The following is a 16,621-nucleotide window of genomic DNA, read 5'->3' on the forward strand; positions in this document are numbered from 1 at the left end:
TAAGTGTAATCACCGCCAATTAAAGTGGCGATGCAATGCGGAGTCAATGGAGCGATGGGGAAGGATACGCAGCTTTCTACATTGTTGGGAGCGTAGCCGAAACAGATATACTGGAGAGGGACAATGGTCTTGTTAGGATTGGAAACTCCTAATGTCTAGTAAAGTGGGCTTGTCCCCTCGAGTTACCGACTGCTAATGTGGAGATAATGTGCAGTATGGATGTAAAAACATAAACATTTAATGTGCGCTATAAACAAACCCCCAGAGCTTAAATATAGACTTTTGATGGCTCTTTTTTTTCTCTCCCTTGAAGTCAAAAACTATGCAAACAGACGACGTTTAAGCTCGTCTTTCACTTTAACGGAGCTCTTTAAACTGTTGCTTTAAGAGCTGTGGTCAGGAGGCTGCAGCCCACTTAGGACTGTTGCACCTCCATCTTCTTCAGTGACAGTAATTTTCCAATTACGCCGTCTTTGGAGGAACACTGGCTGTCTGTGGGGGGGGGTGTACGAGACCAACGTGTGTGTGTGCGTGTGTGTGTGTGTGTGTGTGTGTGTGTGTGTGTGAGGACGCGTGAGGACAATATGTGTGATAAATGGAGGGGCAGACGTCAGCAGCCTCACAGCAGAGCTCGCAACCCCTCACTTCCTCCCAGTGATGGAGATGAGGAAATAATGAGGCCCAGTGTGTGTGTGTGTGTGTGTGTGTGTGTGTGTGTGTGTGTGTGTGTGCTAGAGGGCGAGGAGTAATGAAATCTCCTCTTCATCCTCGCCCTTAGACAGTGGCGTCTGCCTCAGCTCATCTCCTCTATAATTCATCTCCCTAGAAAACAAGCGAGCCACAGACCGCTGATCTACACAATACCACCTAGAAACCGACCATTAGAGCGCCGGCGACATGACGGAGTTCTTTTCTGGTCTCGGCCTAATGACCTCCCCCTTTGTTTGGTTTGGAAGAAAAGACCAACCGAGGACAGATTACCTTTCCTAAAGGACGGTGTGAAGGCGGCCAACTATAAAGCAAGTCATCTCAGTGTGTTTGTAATGGGGGGTGGACGGGTCCAATCTACTTCACACTTGGCGGGTGTATTGCGAGGGTCCCAAAGGAGTGCTGCGTCGAATTTCATGCCCACGGCACGTTCAATGTTAATAAACTAGACAGATAGAGCAGATCCGTGATGCAGCGGGGGGGGGGGGGGGGGGGGGGGGGGGGAGGAGGGGGGGGCCACATCAGGGGGCGGAGCCACAGTCAAGCAGATGACTACAAACTGAACTCTTCCCTTCTTTCCACTCGAGTCGATCGGCATTTCTTTTCTTTTTTTTTTTTTTAAAAGCCGCCCCGACGGCAGCAGACCGTTTCAATGGAATTGCATTGCTATGCAACAGCCCCGGGGATCATTGTTTACTTCCTGTCAGCTTATATGTCATTCAAATGGGACGCGTTATGAATGTTAACGTTTAAAACCGACTGTGAGGTTGACGGCGCTCTGGGTGGCGGCGGTGGGCTTCAGGGTCGGGCATGTCGTCGTCCACGTGAGAGGTACAATACAGGATGTTAAAATGCACCGTGGTAAAATAAATTCCACCTATTGTGTTGTGGCATCAAACGAAAGTGGAAAGCTACTTCATTCGTTATTTATTTCTTAAAGACACAGTAACATCTGCGTTTCTTAAAGACACAGTAACATCTGCATTTCTTAAAGACACAGTAACAGCTGCGTTTCTTAAAGACACAGTGACATCTGTGTTTCTTAAAGACACAGTAACATCTGCGTTTCTTAAAGACACAGTAACATCTGTGTTTCTTAAAGACACAGTAACATCTGTGTTTCTTAAAGACACAGTAACATCTGCGTTTCTTAAAGACACAGTAACATCTGCGTTTCTTAAAGACACAGTAACATCTGCGTTTCTTAAAGACACAGTAACATCTGCGTTTCTTAAAGACACAGTAACATCTGCGTTTCTTAAAGACACAGTAACATCTGCGTTTCTTAAAGACACAGTAACATCTGCGTTTCTTAAAGACACAGTAACATCTGTGTTTCTTAAAGACACAGTAACAGCTGCGTTTCTTAAAGACACAGTAACATTGGCATTGAAATGTTCTCGCACAGTGAGCTCCTACTGTACCAGCAGGTGTGAACATTACATAAAAAAAGTGTGACAGTGCACAGATTAATAATCCCAGACATTATATCCTGTTTGTGTCCATACATTACATAATTTTAAGATAGTAACATCTGATATTGTCTTTAATGCAGTGTTCTGTATGAAGTTACAATTAATGTATTCATTACTGATTCTCTTTATCATTTCCATCACCCTCAAAACAACTCAAGTATTTAATTTCTTGTCTCGTTGGACTTCTTTGGTGTTACCACGAAAAAACCAAAGCTCTGCATAATATTAATTTGTTTTAACAATATTATTCACACATTTCTTCCCCCTTTCCTCACGAGACATCTTCAAAATACCATCATATAATTCATGAAATACTTATTTCGATCTATAAAGTTCTGTTTTATAAATAGTAGTAGAACTCAACATCAATATCATCATTATTTCCCACGATTCACAGTGTAGACTGATCTTGTAATTTAGATATTGCGGTCTTTAATCAAACATAGCGGCGAAAAAAGATGAATAATTACGAGCAGTCGAGTACTTCATCCATGGCCTTTAAACTCTCCTGGAGAGAAAAATGTTTTTTTTAAAAAAAACACACACACAAAAAATGCAGATAAGAATGAAATAATCGCAATTAATCACATTAGCATACAGAACACAAACACGCTCGTATACGTGTTGAGCTCCAAAAACCGAGGCGAGGGATGAGGTTGATTAAGGTCCCCTCCCCAGAGCGAGTCCTTGAAAGAGTAATGGGCAGTCGTGAACTGGCTTTACCTCCATTAACCAAACCTGCAAATATTTACATAATGTACACATAATGTGCTGATTCATTCTGTCCCGATTCAAACAAGGCTCAGATAACTCACCGCGGCTGTATCACACCATTCATCACGGCAGGTCATTTACATCCAAAAGCACTTAAGCGCCGCTGCACATATATCTTTGTCTACATACATTATGGGATCTTTTCAGAAGATTGCATAATGCATCACCGGATATCACGAGATCACATCATTCCGAGGTATCAAGACGGCGTTCCTCACTCATTTTTTTTAATCCCAAACTGATGACGAAGATGTGTTGTTTTTGTTCTTCTTGAATTTTAGAGAAGAGATGGTATAAGAATTATGAAATATGTACGTTTCTAAACATTACGTTTCTTCGTATAAACCTGTGACGCTAACATTAGCCAAGTAAGTTAGCACATCATGGTTTAGCATTAGCTCTTCTATGCTACTTTGTGTGATAGTGATACCTGTTACCCTGAGAGGTTTGAATGAGATATACGTTTCTAAACATTACGTTTCTTTGTATAAACCTGTGACGCTAATATTAGCAAAGTAAGTTAGCACATCATGGTTTAGCATTAGCTCTTCTATGCTACTTTGTGTGATAGTGATACCTGTTACCCTGAGAGGTTGAAAAGAGATATACGTTTCTAAACATTACGTTTCTTTGTATAAACCCGTGACGCTAATATTATCCGAGTAAGTTAGCGCATTGTTATTTAGCATTAGCTCTTCTATGCTACGCTATAGCTACTGAAGGGATACTGATTGTCTACACAGGCTGCCTTTGCTTTCAAATGATTGTTACAGTGAATACATAGCTTTACAGGAACAGTGATGTCCTTCGTTTCATTGTCTTCTGTCTCGTTCATCACGATGTGGCGGTTCACTTTTACACGGTGGGCTTTCGGTTTATCTTGTTAACCTGTGTGTTCACTGCTGAGTCAGTTTGTGTCCTTCAAACGCACATTGACGACCCGTTCGTCCGCCTCATTCTGAATTCCCCCTCATTTGTTTTTCCATAAATTCGATATTTATCCGGGGAGTGCAGTTAGTGACAGTGTGGGCTCCACGGCAGCTCTGACAGCTTAATGGAGTAGCAGCGATTGGGGAGGGCTTAGCGAAGGGGCAATTCAATCTAAAATGCCTTTGGTTGTGAATTTTAGTGTTGCCCAGGGTGTACCCGACTTTTTACTCAGTGCATGCTGGGATAGCCTTCAATCCCACTGAATAGGATAAGAAGGTATAGAGGGTGGACCACTGGAGGGATGGATCGACCTTTTCTTTTATCCATGAAACTGTCAACATAAAAGCTTTATTGTATATAACCAGGAGCTAGTTCACCAGTTAACAATTATATCTCCCTTCCATCTGAGTCATAACTCAACGTATTGAGCCTGCAGCACAGACCGCTTCATCCAACTGAACCCACTAATCGATAGGCTCCCTTGAGTTCACCGTCCTACGCACTACCCTCTGAACACCGGACACCCACATGTATTACCGCGTCGCTTTAAAGGAGCCTCTCCATGCTACATAGAAATGACAGGGAGCAAATGGCAGTAACGACGGGATAAAGGAGTTCATATTAACCACATCAGCCACAGTGCAAACTCGATTTGTATCGCCGTGTTGCTGTGACTCAGTGTTTCTCCAACCCCCCACCCCCCCCCCCCCCCCCCCCCCCCCCCCCGCCCCCGCCCCCGCCCCCGCCCTCTCTTGCTCTGCACACACATTTACCGAGGCACCTTGCAGCAGGGCGCCGCGAATTGGACACCTGATGAGATAGGGAGCGCCAGTTATACTGACCGACTGGATGAAAGAAAGCCAGCATGGCCGCTAAACAAACAGCATCAGCTGTCTCTGAGCTCCTCGGTGAACTCCATCGATGGAAGGCAAACACCGAGCGGACGCACTTCCCCCCCACGTCGGCCTCACGCCGCACACGCTGCTGCACAGCTGAGGAGGCGTACATGCCAAGACAAGTTAAGCCTTTGACACGTGTGTGTGTGCATGTGTGTGTGTGAGTCAGGACCTCGCTGGTGGAGAGTGTGTTCATGCATAAGCATGTGCTTGAACCCAATGGGCAAGCCTCTATTTTTGTTTCCTCTGGCATGCACGAGCGCACAAAAGAAGTGGACGCGCACATTCGCACGTCTCGAAAAATCTCGACGAACACCGCCGTTGCCAAAATATGAATCGAGCTCAGACTCCAGGCCTCCGTGCGCTGCCAAACACACACACGCACCCACGCACACACACACGCACACACACACACAAACACACGGTACATCCTCCATTAAAATTCCCTGGCTTCTGCAATAGCAGTGTGGAGTAAGTCCTGCCACAGATAACACAGAGAAAGCCGACTATTGTCTTATTCTAATCCTTCTTTTGAGGGAAAGTAGTGAGAAATATCAGGGAGGAGTGAGGATGTGTGTGGAAGCTTCAGTCAACAGATATCCACAGTCCAGTGGGTTGCGTCTCACAATACAGCCCCGCGCATCACCTAATTCCTACTATTTCACAGCCCCCTGACGTCCTGGCGCCGGCTGACTAGGCAGACCGCATTAATATCATCTGCAACAACATTAGCATACGGACAAACAGAACAAAGTGTTTTTTTTCCTGTGAACTCCCGGAAAAAAAACTTGGCAGCGTTATTCTTTTTGTTTGTTTTTTCTTTCTTTCTTTCCCTCATTTACTTTTTTTTTCTCCCCGCAGTGCATCTCTCTGCGTTCTCATTTCATTCTGTTATTTAGTTTTTTTTCTCTCTTTTCTCCCAGCGTTGTTCAGACCATTTTAAAGTGAGTTTTAAAGTGGCTCTTTATCACAACCTGTACAGTAAATGCTGACCTGGACCGAGCTGGGTTTTTTTTCAAAAATGCGCCGCAATTTGTTCTCCATTTGTCCATCAGCTGAAATCATTCTGCTTCTCTCTCTCTCTCTCTGAGGGTCATTTTGACTGTTTGTTTGTTTGTTTGTTTGTTTGTTTGTTTGTTTGGGCCACCGATCACTGAAGGTGACTTGAAGGTCGTATTGTTTGTTAGTGGGAATTGGGAGTTATTCATTCAGCAGATTTATTTTTTATTGAATCATTTGAATAAATTGAACATTAAATCACAGGTCACAGGTCCACAGAGCCAACAACGTGAAAGGCATAATCAAAAATTGATTGATCGATGCTTTTTTTTGATTTACAAGTTGATTAATCAACTTCCCTTTCAATAAGATCACTGGAATGAGACATTAGCAGAGTAAATTCATGAAGTATTAATATTTCGTGGGAAGGGGGGGTCAGCCACTTCCTCTCCAAATCTCCTCGAGGTTTTATTGTGCTGGCGACGGTCAATGGACTCTCTGATCCGGCCATAAGCCCTGCAGAACTCTTAAGCCCTCCAACCAGTCACTCATTGACACATTTGACATGCTCCTGCAAAATTAATGGAGGTGAAATTAAATGAAAACATTAAAAAAAAAAATTTTTTAAAAACGACGCCGCCCCCCTTTGTAGGAAAAATAAATGAGCCTTTTAAGCTCAAGATCGATCAGTGTGGGAGTCGGGCGAGGTTCTTTATTAACTTTGCACAGAACCTTCCCTACAGACCCAAATGCAGACAAACACAGCTGAAGAGTCAGCAGGTATGAAATGTGCTTAGATGGACTTCAGAGCTTTGTAAATACGTTATCTTTGAGCCGGCTGTGTAACTAATATCGGCTCCTCAGGGCCGCGGAGGTCAGTTATATTACCGACTCCCCGTTCTCCGTCCGCCTCTCTAGACTTAGCCTCGTATTTCCTTCATTTCATTGCTCTGAAAGGGAGTCAAGCAGGTTGCGGCTGCTTTCATGGAGAACCGGGGGGGGGGGAGGGCACTCTGTTCGGCACTCTTTTATCTAATAAAAAGGTACGTATACGTGAATAAGAGGCTCTATATAGTGTATGTTTTTTGAAAACTGAAAACAAAAACAAAAAACCTTTTGATTCCCGGCAGAAGCAAATAAAATGCTCTCTCAAAAGAAGAAGCGAGGAAGCGACTGCAGAAAGATCATTCAGGGTCATACGCCTCTTATTGTAAAACACGGAGGGGCCCCCGTGTCTGCTTATGAAGAGTATTTCTTTTCTTTTTTTTCCGCCTTTGCATTAATGGTGCAGTCCATCGTAAACTGCAGGTGTTATTTCTTAAAGACGCAAACATTAGCGGTGTGAACACAGAACTCGATTCAAGGTGTTGTTGTTGGGAGGTCCAGCTCCAAAACACCATTTTTACTGTAATACTCATTTTTTTTTTAAAACGTAGCTGCAAACCACTAAAAATAAGATGTACTGCAGAGGCCCATCAATTAAATCCCCGCCCCCCCCCCCCCAGGGGAAAGCAATAACATTGCTCAAGAGGAATGATGTGTTCTGCTCGATGTGCAACGTAGCACGAACAGCTAATGAAGTACACACTGCGCATCGTGTGTTACAAGGCCGGACGCAAGGACATCGTCAAGGTATCCAACACGCCGCCGTGGAAAGAAGCTCTGCTTGGTAACCTTCATGGTGTTCAGTATACATAAAGTTTCATGTTTTTAATTACTTCCCCTTTGTTGCTTCATAGGACTTGTATCTCCATACGTGTAGTAAAAGAAGAGATTACTACTGTATAGTGTGTTTTTATATTGTTTCACTAAGAAAAGGGGTTTTTCATTACTGCTATATATATAATAGTGTAGTGTGTGTATATTGCATATACTGCACATATATAACACCATATATTATTTTGTACTACTTATACTATATAGCTTTACATATACTGTATATATATATATATATATATACACTTTTATTTTTATTTAATTCTTTACATTTTCATTTCCTTTATTATTATTTAAATTCCTAAATGTAATATGCCCTGCTATTTTATTTTATTTCATTGTATTGTATTGTAAAAAATGTGTTGCTACTGCTTCAAGTAATTTCCCCCTGGAAATGAAGATAGTAAAATCTAATCTAATCTATATACAGTATATATATATATATATATATATCTATATGATACATGAACAGAGACAAGCAGCTCAGAGGAGAGAGGAGAGAGGTGAGAGGAGAGAGGACAGAGGACAGAGGAGAGAGGAGACAGGAGACAGGAGAGAGGAGAGAGGTGAGAGGTGAGAGGAGAGAGGAGACAGGAGACAGGAGACAGGAGACAGGAGACAGGAGACAGGAGACAAGAGAGAGGTGAGAGGTGAGAGGAGAGAGGAGACAGGAGACAGGAGACAGGAGACAGGAGACAGGAGACAGCAGACAGGAGAGAGGAGACAGGTGAGAGCAGACAGGAGAGAGGAGAGAGGAGACAGGAGACAGGAGACAGGAGAGAGGAGACAGGTGAGAGGAGAAAGGAGAGAGGTGAGAGGAGCCTCGGATGAACGCGGTCTTTCCTAGAAACGAGTCGCTGCTCAGAGATGGAGTGTGACTCGTTTAGTGGAGCAGACGTTCTCCTCCTCCTCCTTCTCCTCCTTCATCTCCTCCTTTTCCTCCTTCTCCTCTTTCTCCTCCTTCTCCTCGTTCATCTCCTCCTTCTCCTCCTTCTCGGGACTGAAAAGTGGATGTTTTGGCAACAAACTAAGAGAGAGAGAGGTCATCGATATCTTTAGATTTATATTAGATAAGACAAAAGCATGTGTTCACTCTGCTAACTCACTGTGAGTAGAAGAAGAAAGCCGTGATGCAGCGCAGACTGAGGCGGAGGTGTGAATGTAAGGAGGCGGCTTACAGATCCTTCAGAAGGCACCAGACACTGCAATTTAAATGCATCTTGACAGAGTTTAATTCTTTTGAAAGACTCCCACTTGGAGGAGGGGGTCTCCTGAGGGTCAGCGACTCCCTTGTCCGGGGTGAAATTGGGACGATCGATGCCCCCGGTCGATATAAAAATTTAAAAAAAACAATAATAATTAATCACAGTTTTCTCTTTGATGAATGCTAATGAGCCGTCTAAAAATAGAGAGGTCGAACTTAATAAAAGCGTTTTAGCTTAATTAACATTCTCAGGAGTACATTTTCATTCGAAGCAGAAATACGGATTATGGAACGGTGCCACATCGGGGGGGGGGGGGGGGGGGGGGGGGGGGGCGTAAGGGGTCATGTTGTTTCACACTGATCAGCACTTATGGTTCATTTTAACATAATGATTTATTTCCTTGCACTTTGAATTGATTTAACGCAGCGCATGCACGCCGGTTACAGAGCTTTGAGACGCCATGCGCGCCGCAGGCTGCAGCTGCAGCGCGTTTTGAGCGCGTCAGAGACAAAGCACCTTTTTTTTTTTTGGAGGGGGGGGGGGACCGGGGGAAGAAAACACGCGGGACTTTTCGTCACACTTACAGTAGACGTCCACCCGGATGGACTTGATGGCCGGGGACCCGAGGCCGTTCTCGGCCTTGCAGTAGTAGCGACCTCCCTGGGTCCTCAGGATCTTGGCGATGTGCAACGTCTCGTTGAACACGCTGGAGTCCTGGAAGCGGTCCGACACGCTGCCGGCCGTCTTGGTCCACCGGATCTGTGAAAGAGAACAAAAAGGCCAGGGGGGAAAGACTTCAGGGGTCGGATTTAGAGTGATGTGGGTCCACCAAGGGTTCAACCGAGATGGCACAAAGACAGTATTCATGTGGTAGCCATGGGCGTCGTTGGCAACCACAAAGATAGGCCACTAAAAAGGCCTGGTAAAGAAAATAAATGTGAAATATTGAAAGGGTGCATGTATCTTCACTCAAATAGTACTTGTAAGTAAGTAATGGGGAAAGTAATGATATATATATGCTATATATATTATTTCGTTTCACTTCTTGTTAACATAAATATTGTTTTCAGTTTCTTTTTGAAATGTCGTTGTGGGTTCAACAACCACTTCCTCAATCAAAAGAACCGGTAAGTTAATATTTACTTATATGAGTGTGGTATCAATCTTCACATCAAAACTCTCAGCGAGAACGTGAATAAGTTTTTACCAAACTATCAATTTAAAACCGGAGCGGATGAGAAAACATGCTTCTTAAAGAAACACCGCTATATAACGAAAGGAAAAATAAAGGAATGTCTAATAGGAGCCGGTTTCAAGTCTCTTGAGGTATATAAAGGCCACTATTTGATGATTTGCAGAAGATTTAAATGAAGGTGTTCTATTTACGGTTCTGTGTTTAATTAAATGCACAGACGCCTGTTGAAGAACATCGTGTTTTAAGAGCTTGAGAGCTAAACATCTCCTTCTTCTTCTTCCCCCTCTCGTCCTCGGCGTGACCGCCTCCCCCTAACCGATGAGACCCGGTTAGCCCCGTGGCATCGAGGTGTAATGAAAGGTGAAGCAGCGTTACTCTCCAACACGCGCTTTGTAATTGACTCTCCATCCTCTCCATCTCCTGTCCTCATTAAAGCATACGGCATGAACAGGTTACTGTGACAACTCTGGCCCCGGAGGTGGGGGGGGGGGCATGAAGCTCCATTCAATCCCTCATCCTAAGTAAGCCACAGATGGACTGGCTTTGCCTGCAGAGCCTCACACATATATCTCTGCCTCAGCAGGAAGGGGGGGGGGGGGCAAGAATTAGAATCCGATATCTCCACACTGTGTTACGGTGATAGGATCATTCTGGGATACTGACGACATCCCATTTTACAGCGATAGCGCCAGATGGAACGGGTGATATCGCGACGCGGAGGGATGAAGATAGGGTCCTGTCTTGGGAGATTGCCACTGTGCTGCGAGTGGGGGGTCACCATGGCGACCGCAGCCCGGGGGGATATATATACACACGACAGTTGGAAAGTTTTGGGTCATTTTCCTGACAGACAGCAGAAAGGATATGAAAGGGGCGGTTGGCCCGACACCTGATAATGGCGCCCTATTCCGAGCCTTTTTTTTTTGTGGTGTGTGTGTGTGTGTGTGTGTGTGTTTGTGTGTGTGTGTGTGCGTGCGTGCGCTGCGGGCTAGAGGATGACGAGGAGAGGAATTCACATGCGGCAAAGGTTTATCTGAGGAGTTTCAGATCCTCGGTCTCGCTTGGGGTGTTTACTGTTCAGAGTGGCAGAAATAAATGAGCTACCCCCTGAAACTCAAAGGCCGTGTGTGTGCGCGCGCGCGTGTGTGTGTGTGTGTGTGTGCGTGCTGCAGTCGTCCCTTTCATCGATCCCTCTCGCTGAAAGAAAGCTTTCTGTGCCGTCCCTTTTATAAAGCCTTTAAGTGGATATATTGTAAAAATAAATGCCTGTAAATGAATACATTTCACTGAAATGCACCGGGAAGAAAAAAAGAAGAAGAAAAAAAGCCCGGTTTGGAAAAATCTGGAGCCCGATTATAACAGTTAGGGACATCATGAGTTCAGCAGAAACAAGCTCCAAAAGTTTAAATAAGTTATGATTATAAATTAGATGGAAGCAACGTTTTTTGGGGTTTTTTGGATCCCCTTGTGTAAATCCAAGCTGGTTTTATGGCGACCTCAGCAGAATTCAGTGTTCTCCGGCTTACAGCACCAGCCGCCTCCTTTGGGCCCTTTTGTGTGAAGAGCTTTTTGAGTTTTTCAGGAAAAGCGGCGTATCAATAAGACGCTAAGAAGTATGGAGACAACTCTTCTTGTTTCTTCAAAAGCGGACCACGTCACCCCCCCACCCCGCCCTCCTCCTGTACCTCATTTCATTCCTCCACTCCTTTTTGACTGTTCGCCCAGTGAGAACAGGTTGACTCCCCCCCCCCCCTCTCTTCGCTCTCCTCGTGCACAAATCCAAATACTCTTGATCCGAGTGGAGCTGGTGGATTTGAGCAATATAATAATGGCCGCTCCGAGCCCGCTGACGGCCTGGCGGCTAGTTCGTCAACCCTCAGCTGGAGCTAACGCGGTGCCATTTGGTCCACATTACCCACGATGCACCACCCTGCCAGTCAGTTGTTATCCCCGTCTGTCCCTTTGCAATCGTGTGCGTATATTATCCCCCTGAAGTGTCAACGGGGGTCTGGTTTTCATGTCCACCTCGCATAGTTTTTAGACTAAAAGGAGTCGTGCACATTTAGCGTAAAAATACACGACGCCACTTAGTTCCACAGGGGGATGACGACCATAATAACGCCCCCCCGCCCGAAACGAGCCATCCCCCGACGGCAGCGTCAACATTTGCTCGAGTCGATCCGACTGGAAAACTCAGCCAGTGTTTGAGGCCTCACATGCTGCGATGTCACGGCGAGAGCTAATTAAAATGCGCCCCGACGTCTGTTGTTATGCGAGGGGGGGGGTCATATGCCGGAGCACACGTCTCCCATAACGCCTGCTGTGACGTTTCCCCTCTCCCCAACAACAGACCGGTTTCTAATTGCTTGCCATATATTCTTTTTTGTCCTTTCTTTCTTCCAGGCACTGATGGCAGGACACCGAGCCGCTCAGTGGTGAAGCCAAGTGGTGCCCGAGCGTAACAATGAAGCGATCAGAGGAAGCGACGGGGGGGCGGGGGGGGGGGTCCAGATCACAAGTGGTGAGTGCAAAGACTCCACAGGTCTACGTTACAAAAACACTGGACCCTTAGGATGACAATATGTAACTGTGGCAATAAAAATCATCAATATTTGCTTTGGTGCTGCACAAAGTCCTTAAAAACAGCATAAATGAGCGCGGGTGCATTGGACCGGGTGTAGTTCAAGGGGAAGCTCGGATACGGTGCCCCCCCCACCCCCCCCCTTGATGCTGCAGTTTGCATTGCAAAAAAAACAAAACACCATCTGCTAAAGACACCGGCACTGTAGGCTAACTGTCATGGGAGCATCAAAAACAGATCTCATACTCCAATTGGTCTGTGCAAAGCGAGAAAAAAAATGTCCCGGGGCCCCCGAGGTCAGCTTATTTGTAACCGCTGACCCGTGGAGTTGAATCCGGCCAGCCATTAATTGAAAGAAGAAGACGAAGAAGAAAGAAAAAGAAAAAAGGTGTTTGCAATGTGGTGTTGCTGGCTATTGGAGGGAGCCTGGTACTCAAACAAAGTAGTGTGGACATAATGGACGGAGGCCAGGGGGGGGGGGGGGGGGGGGGGGGGCAGATGGCTCCATCATCGTGGGACTCTTTGATGTCTGTTCACGGCATCAAAAGACAATGAAAGAAGCTGGAGGACCGTGACCGTGAGGAAAGCGGCGTGTGTGCATGTGGCGTTCCCATACGGAGCCAAAGAGAGCGCGATAAAGAGTTCATCTTCATGTGTTCATGAGTCGTCTCGATTAAATGTTTGAATCTGTCGAATGTCAAGAAAAAGAAGAAAAAAAATCCCAGGAAAAACAATCCGATCGACATCGTCAAATCGGCATTGATTCGATTTCTATTGACGTAAAAAATCGGAGAGCAAAAAAAAAAAACACACCTGCGAATCTTCACATCCGAGAAGTCGAATTCGACCCGACGACAGTTCTGCTTGACGAGTGACTCGGATATAAATCCAGATTGCAGCAGATGAACTTCGTGTTCATCGACCGATCGATTAAGAGCTTAATCGTTACAGCACTAGATGGGGGGGGGGGGGGGGGGCTTCCTGCACAGCCCCTCAGTAACACCTTGAAATGACACACCCACGAGCCACATATTATACGGTGTGCTGCTGACTGACAGGCACATATATTTATTTGACAATTAAATGGGAAGGCAGACGAGTGCGCGCGCGCGTGTAGGGTTGGATGCGTGTGTGATTCCATCATTAGAAAGCCTCCGTTTGTTTCCTTCCCTCCGAGGTGTGAGTGGGCAGATGTGCACCGGGCCGACGGAGACCACCGTGAGGGAAGCAGCCGCCCGGCTGGGCTCCATCCAGAGGCTCCATCAGCGGGCAGAAGGCCTGAGGGGACGTCGGTGTAATTTAAGAAGTGTGCATATTGATAGAACCGCGAAGAATTAAACAGCCCCCCCCCTTTTTTTAAACTCCTTTGTGGTGCTGATGTTGTACTTGGCAGCCCCCCCCCCCCCCCCCCCCCCCCCCCCCCTCCTCCGTCTGCGTATCATCACGGGAGCTCGCCGTATCTCAAAGTCAGTTGAAGTGGATGGAAATCTGGACAGTAATGACGGAGAGAAAGCAATTTTCAGATTTGCTAATGCGGAACTAATTGAAGCCATTACGCGGTGATCGAGTGGTGTGACTGGCGCCCCCCCTTTCCCCCCCCCCCCCCCCCCCCCCCCCCCCCCCCCCCCCCTGTGTGTGACATCGCGGCGCAGACGGAGCGACCGGCTGAAGTTATTGTCGGTATGAAAGTAAAAAAACAAACAAATTGAAAATTATTTCGCAGACCAGAGAAACAGCTTTTCACATTAATCTTAGGCATTTCCGGGGGGGGCTTACAGGGCCCAGATCCTAGACGCATAGGAAGAAGTTAGAGCTCACGTCAGTCATTTAATATAAAGTTTAAATGGATGTGTGAGCTAATTCATATTCCTCGGTCTCTTTTCTCAGTGTCAGTAACATCGTGACATAAGAGGTCCTTTAAAATCTTGCCAGTTTTTAGCGTTTAAACTTTACACAAAAAAAACATCTTGCAAACATGTGTGCTTCACCGAGGCGACTGCTCATAGATTATGTGGATGTTCGTGACTTGCAACAAGAAATTGAGCGACGCGCACACACACTTGTTTACACTGTTAATAAAAACGTCTTCGCCCGAAAGGCAAAAGCAAACATGTGTCCATGTCGTTAATCACTCGACTGCAACCTTTTACGAAGAGCACTGATTACTTTTTTTTCCTTCTTTTTCTTCTCCCCCCACATACGCTCTCGAAAGATGAGAAAACTCAAACTCCATTAAATGTGGAATTTTAAGGGGGGGGGGGAATTAATATCTAACTGTAATGAAAAGACGAGGCCGTTATTGAACTCGAGGTCGTGAAACCTCCTCGTGTTCTTCAACCGGCGTCCCGAAAGCAGAGCCGTGGGGTTCCACCGCCGCCCCCAGGTGACCTTCGCCTGCTTCCCGAAACCACTTAGAATAAGTGTGTGTGTGTGTGTGTGTGTGTGTGTGTGTGTGTGTGTCCCCTGGTCCCATGCCACCACCAGAGGGGGTGGTTACCGAGCAAATTGGAAACAACGTTCGATAAATGTTGGAAAGGTTAGCGTGTGCAAATGCTGTCCGCATTAATGTGAGAACAAAATGTGATGGCCGGGTCATTTGTGGCAGAGCTGACATTTATACCTGCGTTCGTCGGCATTTTGGCCAACGCAAGTAGATGAAATCTGGTTTCTGGTCCGGGTGAGAAAGGAAGAACCACGAAAAAACAAACTAACGGAACCCAAAAACAGTAAATAAAACAACTGGAGGAGGGCTCTCTCGGATGTCGAGGGCCCGTGTGCGAGCGCCTCTTCACTCCGTTACCTTTTGTTTGTTTTGGCAGATGTTCGGCCTGTTTGGTTTCTGCATCCTAATTAGACTCGGAGAAGCTTTTTCATCGTCAACAACACGCAGGTGCGCACGTCGATAATTAAAAGGGTTGAGCTTCTTCAGCTGCACGGCGGCCACCCTGAGCTGCTCACCTGCGGTCGAGGATGCCCCGTCACCAGACAGGTGAGCTCCAGGGTCTCTCCCTCTCGGATGGTGTAGACCCTCTCCGCGTGCCTCTCCTCTTCCACGTTGCAGGCGTGGCCCGAGTGGATGATGCGGACGGAGGGAGGCGCTGCGGGAAGGGAAGAGAGCAAAGTGAAGTTAGCATCCCGATCGCAACGGAGTGCGTCATCGATTATGAGGTCGGAGAACGAAAGAAAGGATGAATGCATTTTTAAAAAAGCCTCGTGGCCACATTTGTACAGCGGATAAATTGCCATTTTCTAGATTTAGAGCGTTCCATTTTGGTTTAGCTTTTTCAAAATATTGCGAGAACATCAAGTGCAAAGCTACTTCTGGAGAATGAGTCAGCGACCTGCATTCGCTCTCATGGGATGTAAGTTGTGAGAGGGACCACGTTCACATGAACACGTCATCGAAAGTCTTAAAAGTCCCACGTTACCGACACTAGAAGAGTATCACAAAACCCTGAGATTAAAAAAATGTGCCATTTAATTGTACTTATACCTAAAGAATTACAGTGTTTTATTAAGTGGCGTACTTATTCAATTTGTACTAACAAAAGATGTCAAATTGTTACTGTAATTATACAATTATAATGTCCTATATGCTATTAGCTGCAGCCTGAACTTGTATATTGTAAATTGACTTTTTGGTACAATATGTGCCGATTAAGAGACGACCCGCTTGGGGCCCGAGCATTTCGATTGGCTCTTAATGTAATCGGTTCTTCTTCTTATTAAACAGAGTAAACTGAATAATTGAGAGGTCTTTTAACCCATCTAAGTTCTTCAGCAGTATTCTTATTATAAGAAAACCACACGCCTTTATTTATTTATTTTTTATTGTCATTTGATTTGAGTGGCCCTTCATTTCCAGTCAATATTCGACCTTGTGACCCTCGACGCCACCTCGCCCCCCCCCCCCCCCCCCCCCCCCGGCCCGGCCCCCGCCATCTTAATCACAGTTTGGAGGAAATAGATCCAGTAGTTGTGACAAAAAGCATGTAACCAATCAGTATCCCTCCACTCTGATTCAAAGTGACACTCACTTTGCATCTTAACCAAATTAACTCGTGTAATCAGCAATAATTCAGATGCAGTGTCAAGTTGATGACCAACTGTGAACGATTGATAGTCGTCGTCATTTCCCCCCC

General features: G+C 45.8%; 1 protein-coding gene across 1 annotated transcript in view; it reads right to left on the minus strand.

Moving 5' to 3' along the window:
• LOC117727260 (MAM domain-containing glycosylphosphatidylinositol anchor protein 2-like) overlaps window positions 1-16,621 on the minus strand; it is a 115,654-nt gene that overhangs the window by 52,687 nt on the left and 46,346 nt on the right. The window contains exons 2-3 of the mRNA XM_034527458.1: window positions 15,438-15,577; window positions 9,288-9,462 (exon numbers count right to left, since the gene is read on the minus strand). Coding sequence (XP_034383349.1) covers window positions 9,288-9,462; window positions 15,438-15,577 — 315 coding nt within the window. The remainder of the gene's footprint in view (window positions 1-9,287; window positions 9,463-15,437; window positions 15,578-16,621) is intronic.

This window comes from Cyclopterus lumpus, chromosome 24 (genome assembly GCF_009769545.1).
Source record: "Cyclopterus lumpus isolate fCycLum1 chromosome 24, fCycLum1.pri, whole genome shotgun sequence".
In the NCBI taxonomy this organism is placed as follows: domain Eukaryota; kingdom Metazoa; phylum Chordata; class Actinopteri; order Perciformes; family Cyclopteridae; genus Cyclopterus; species Cyclopterus lumpus.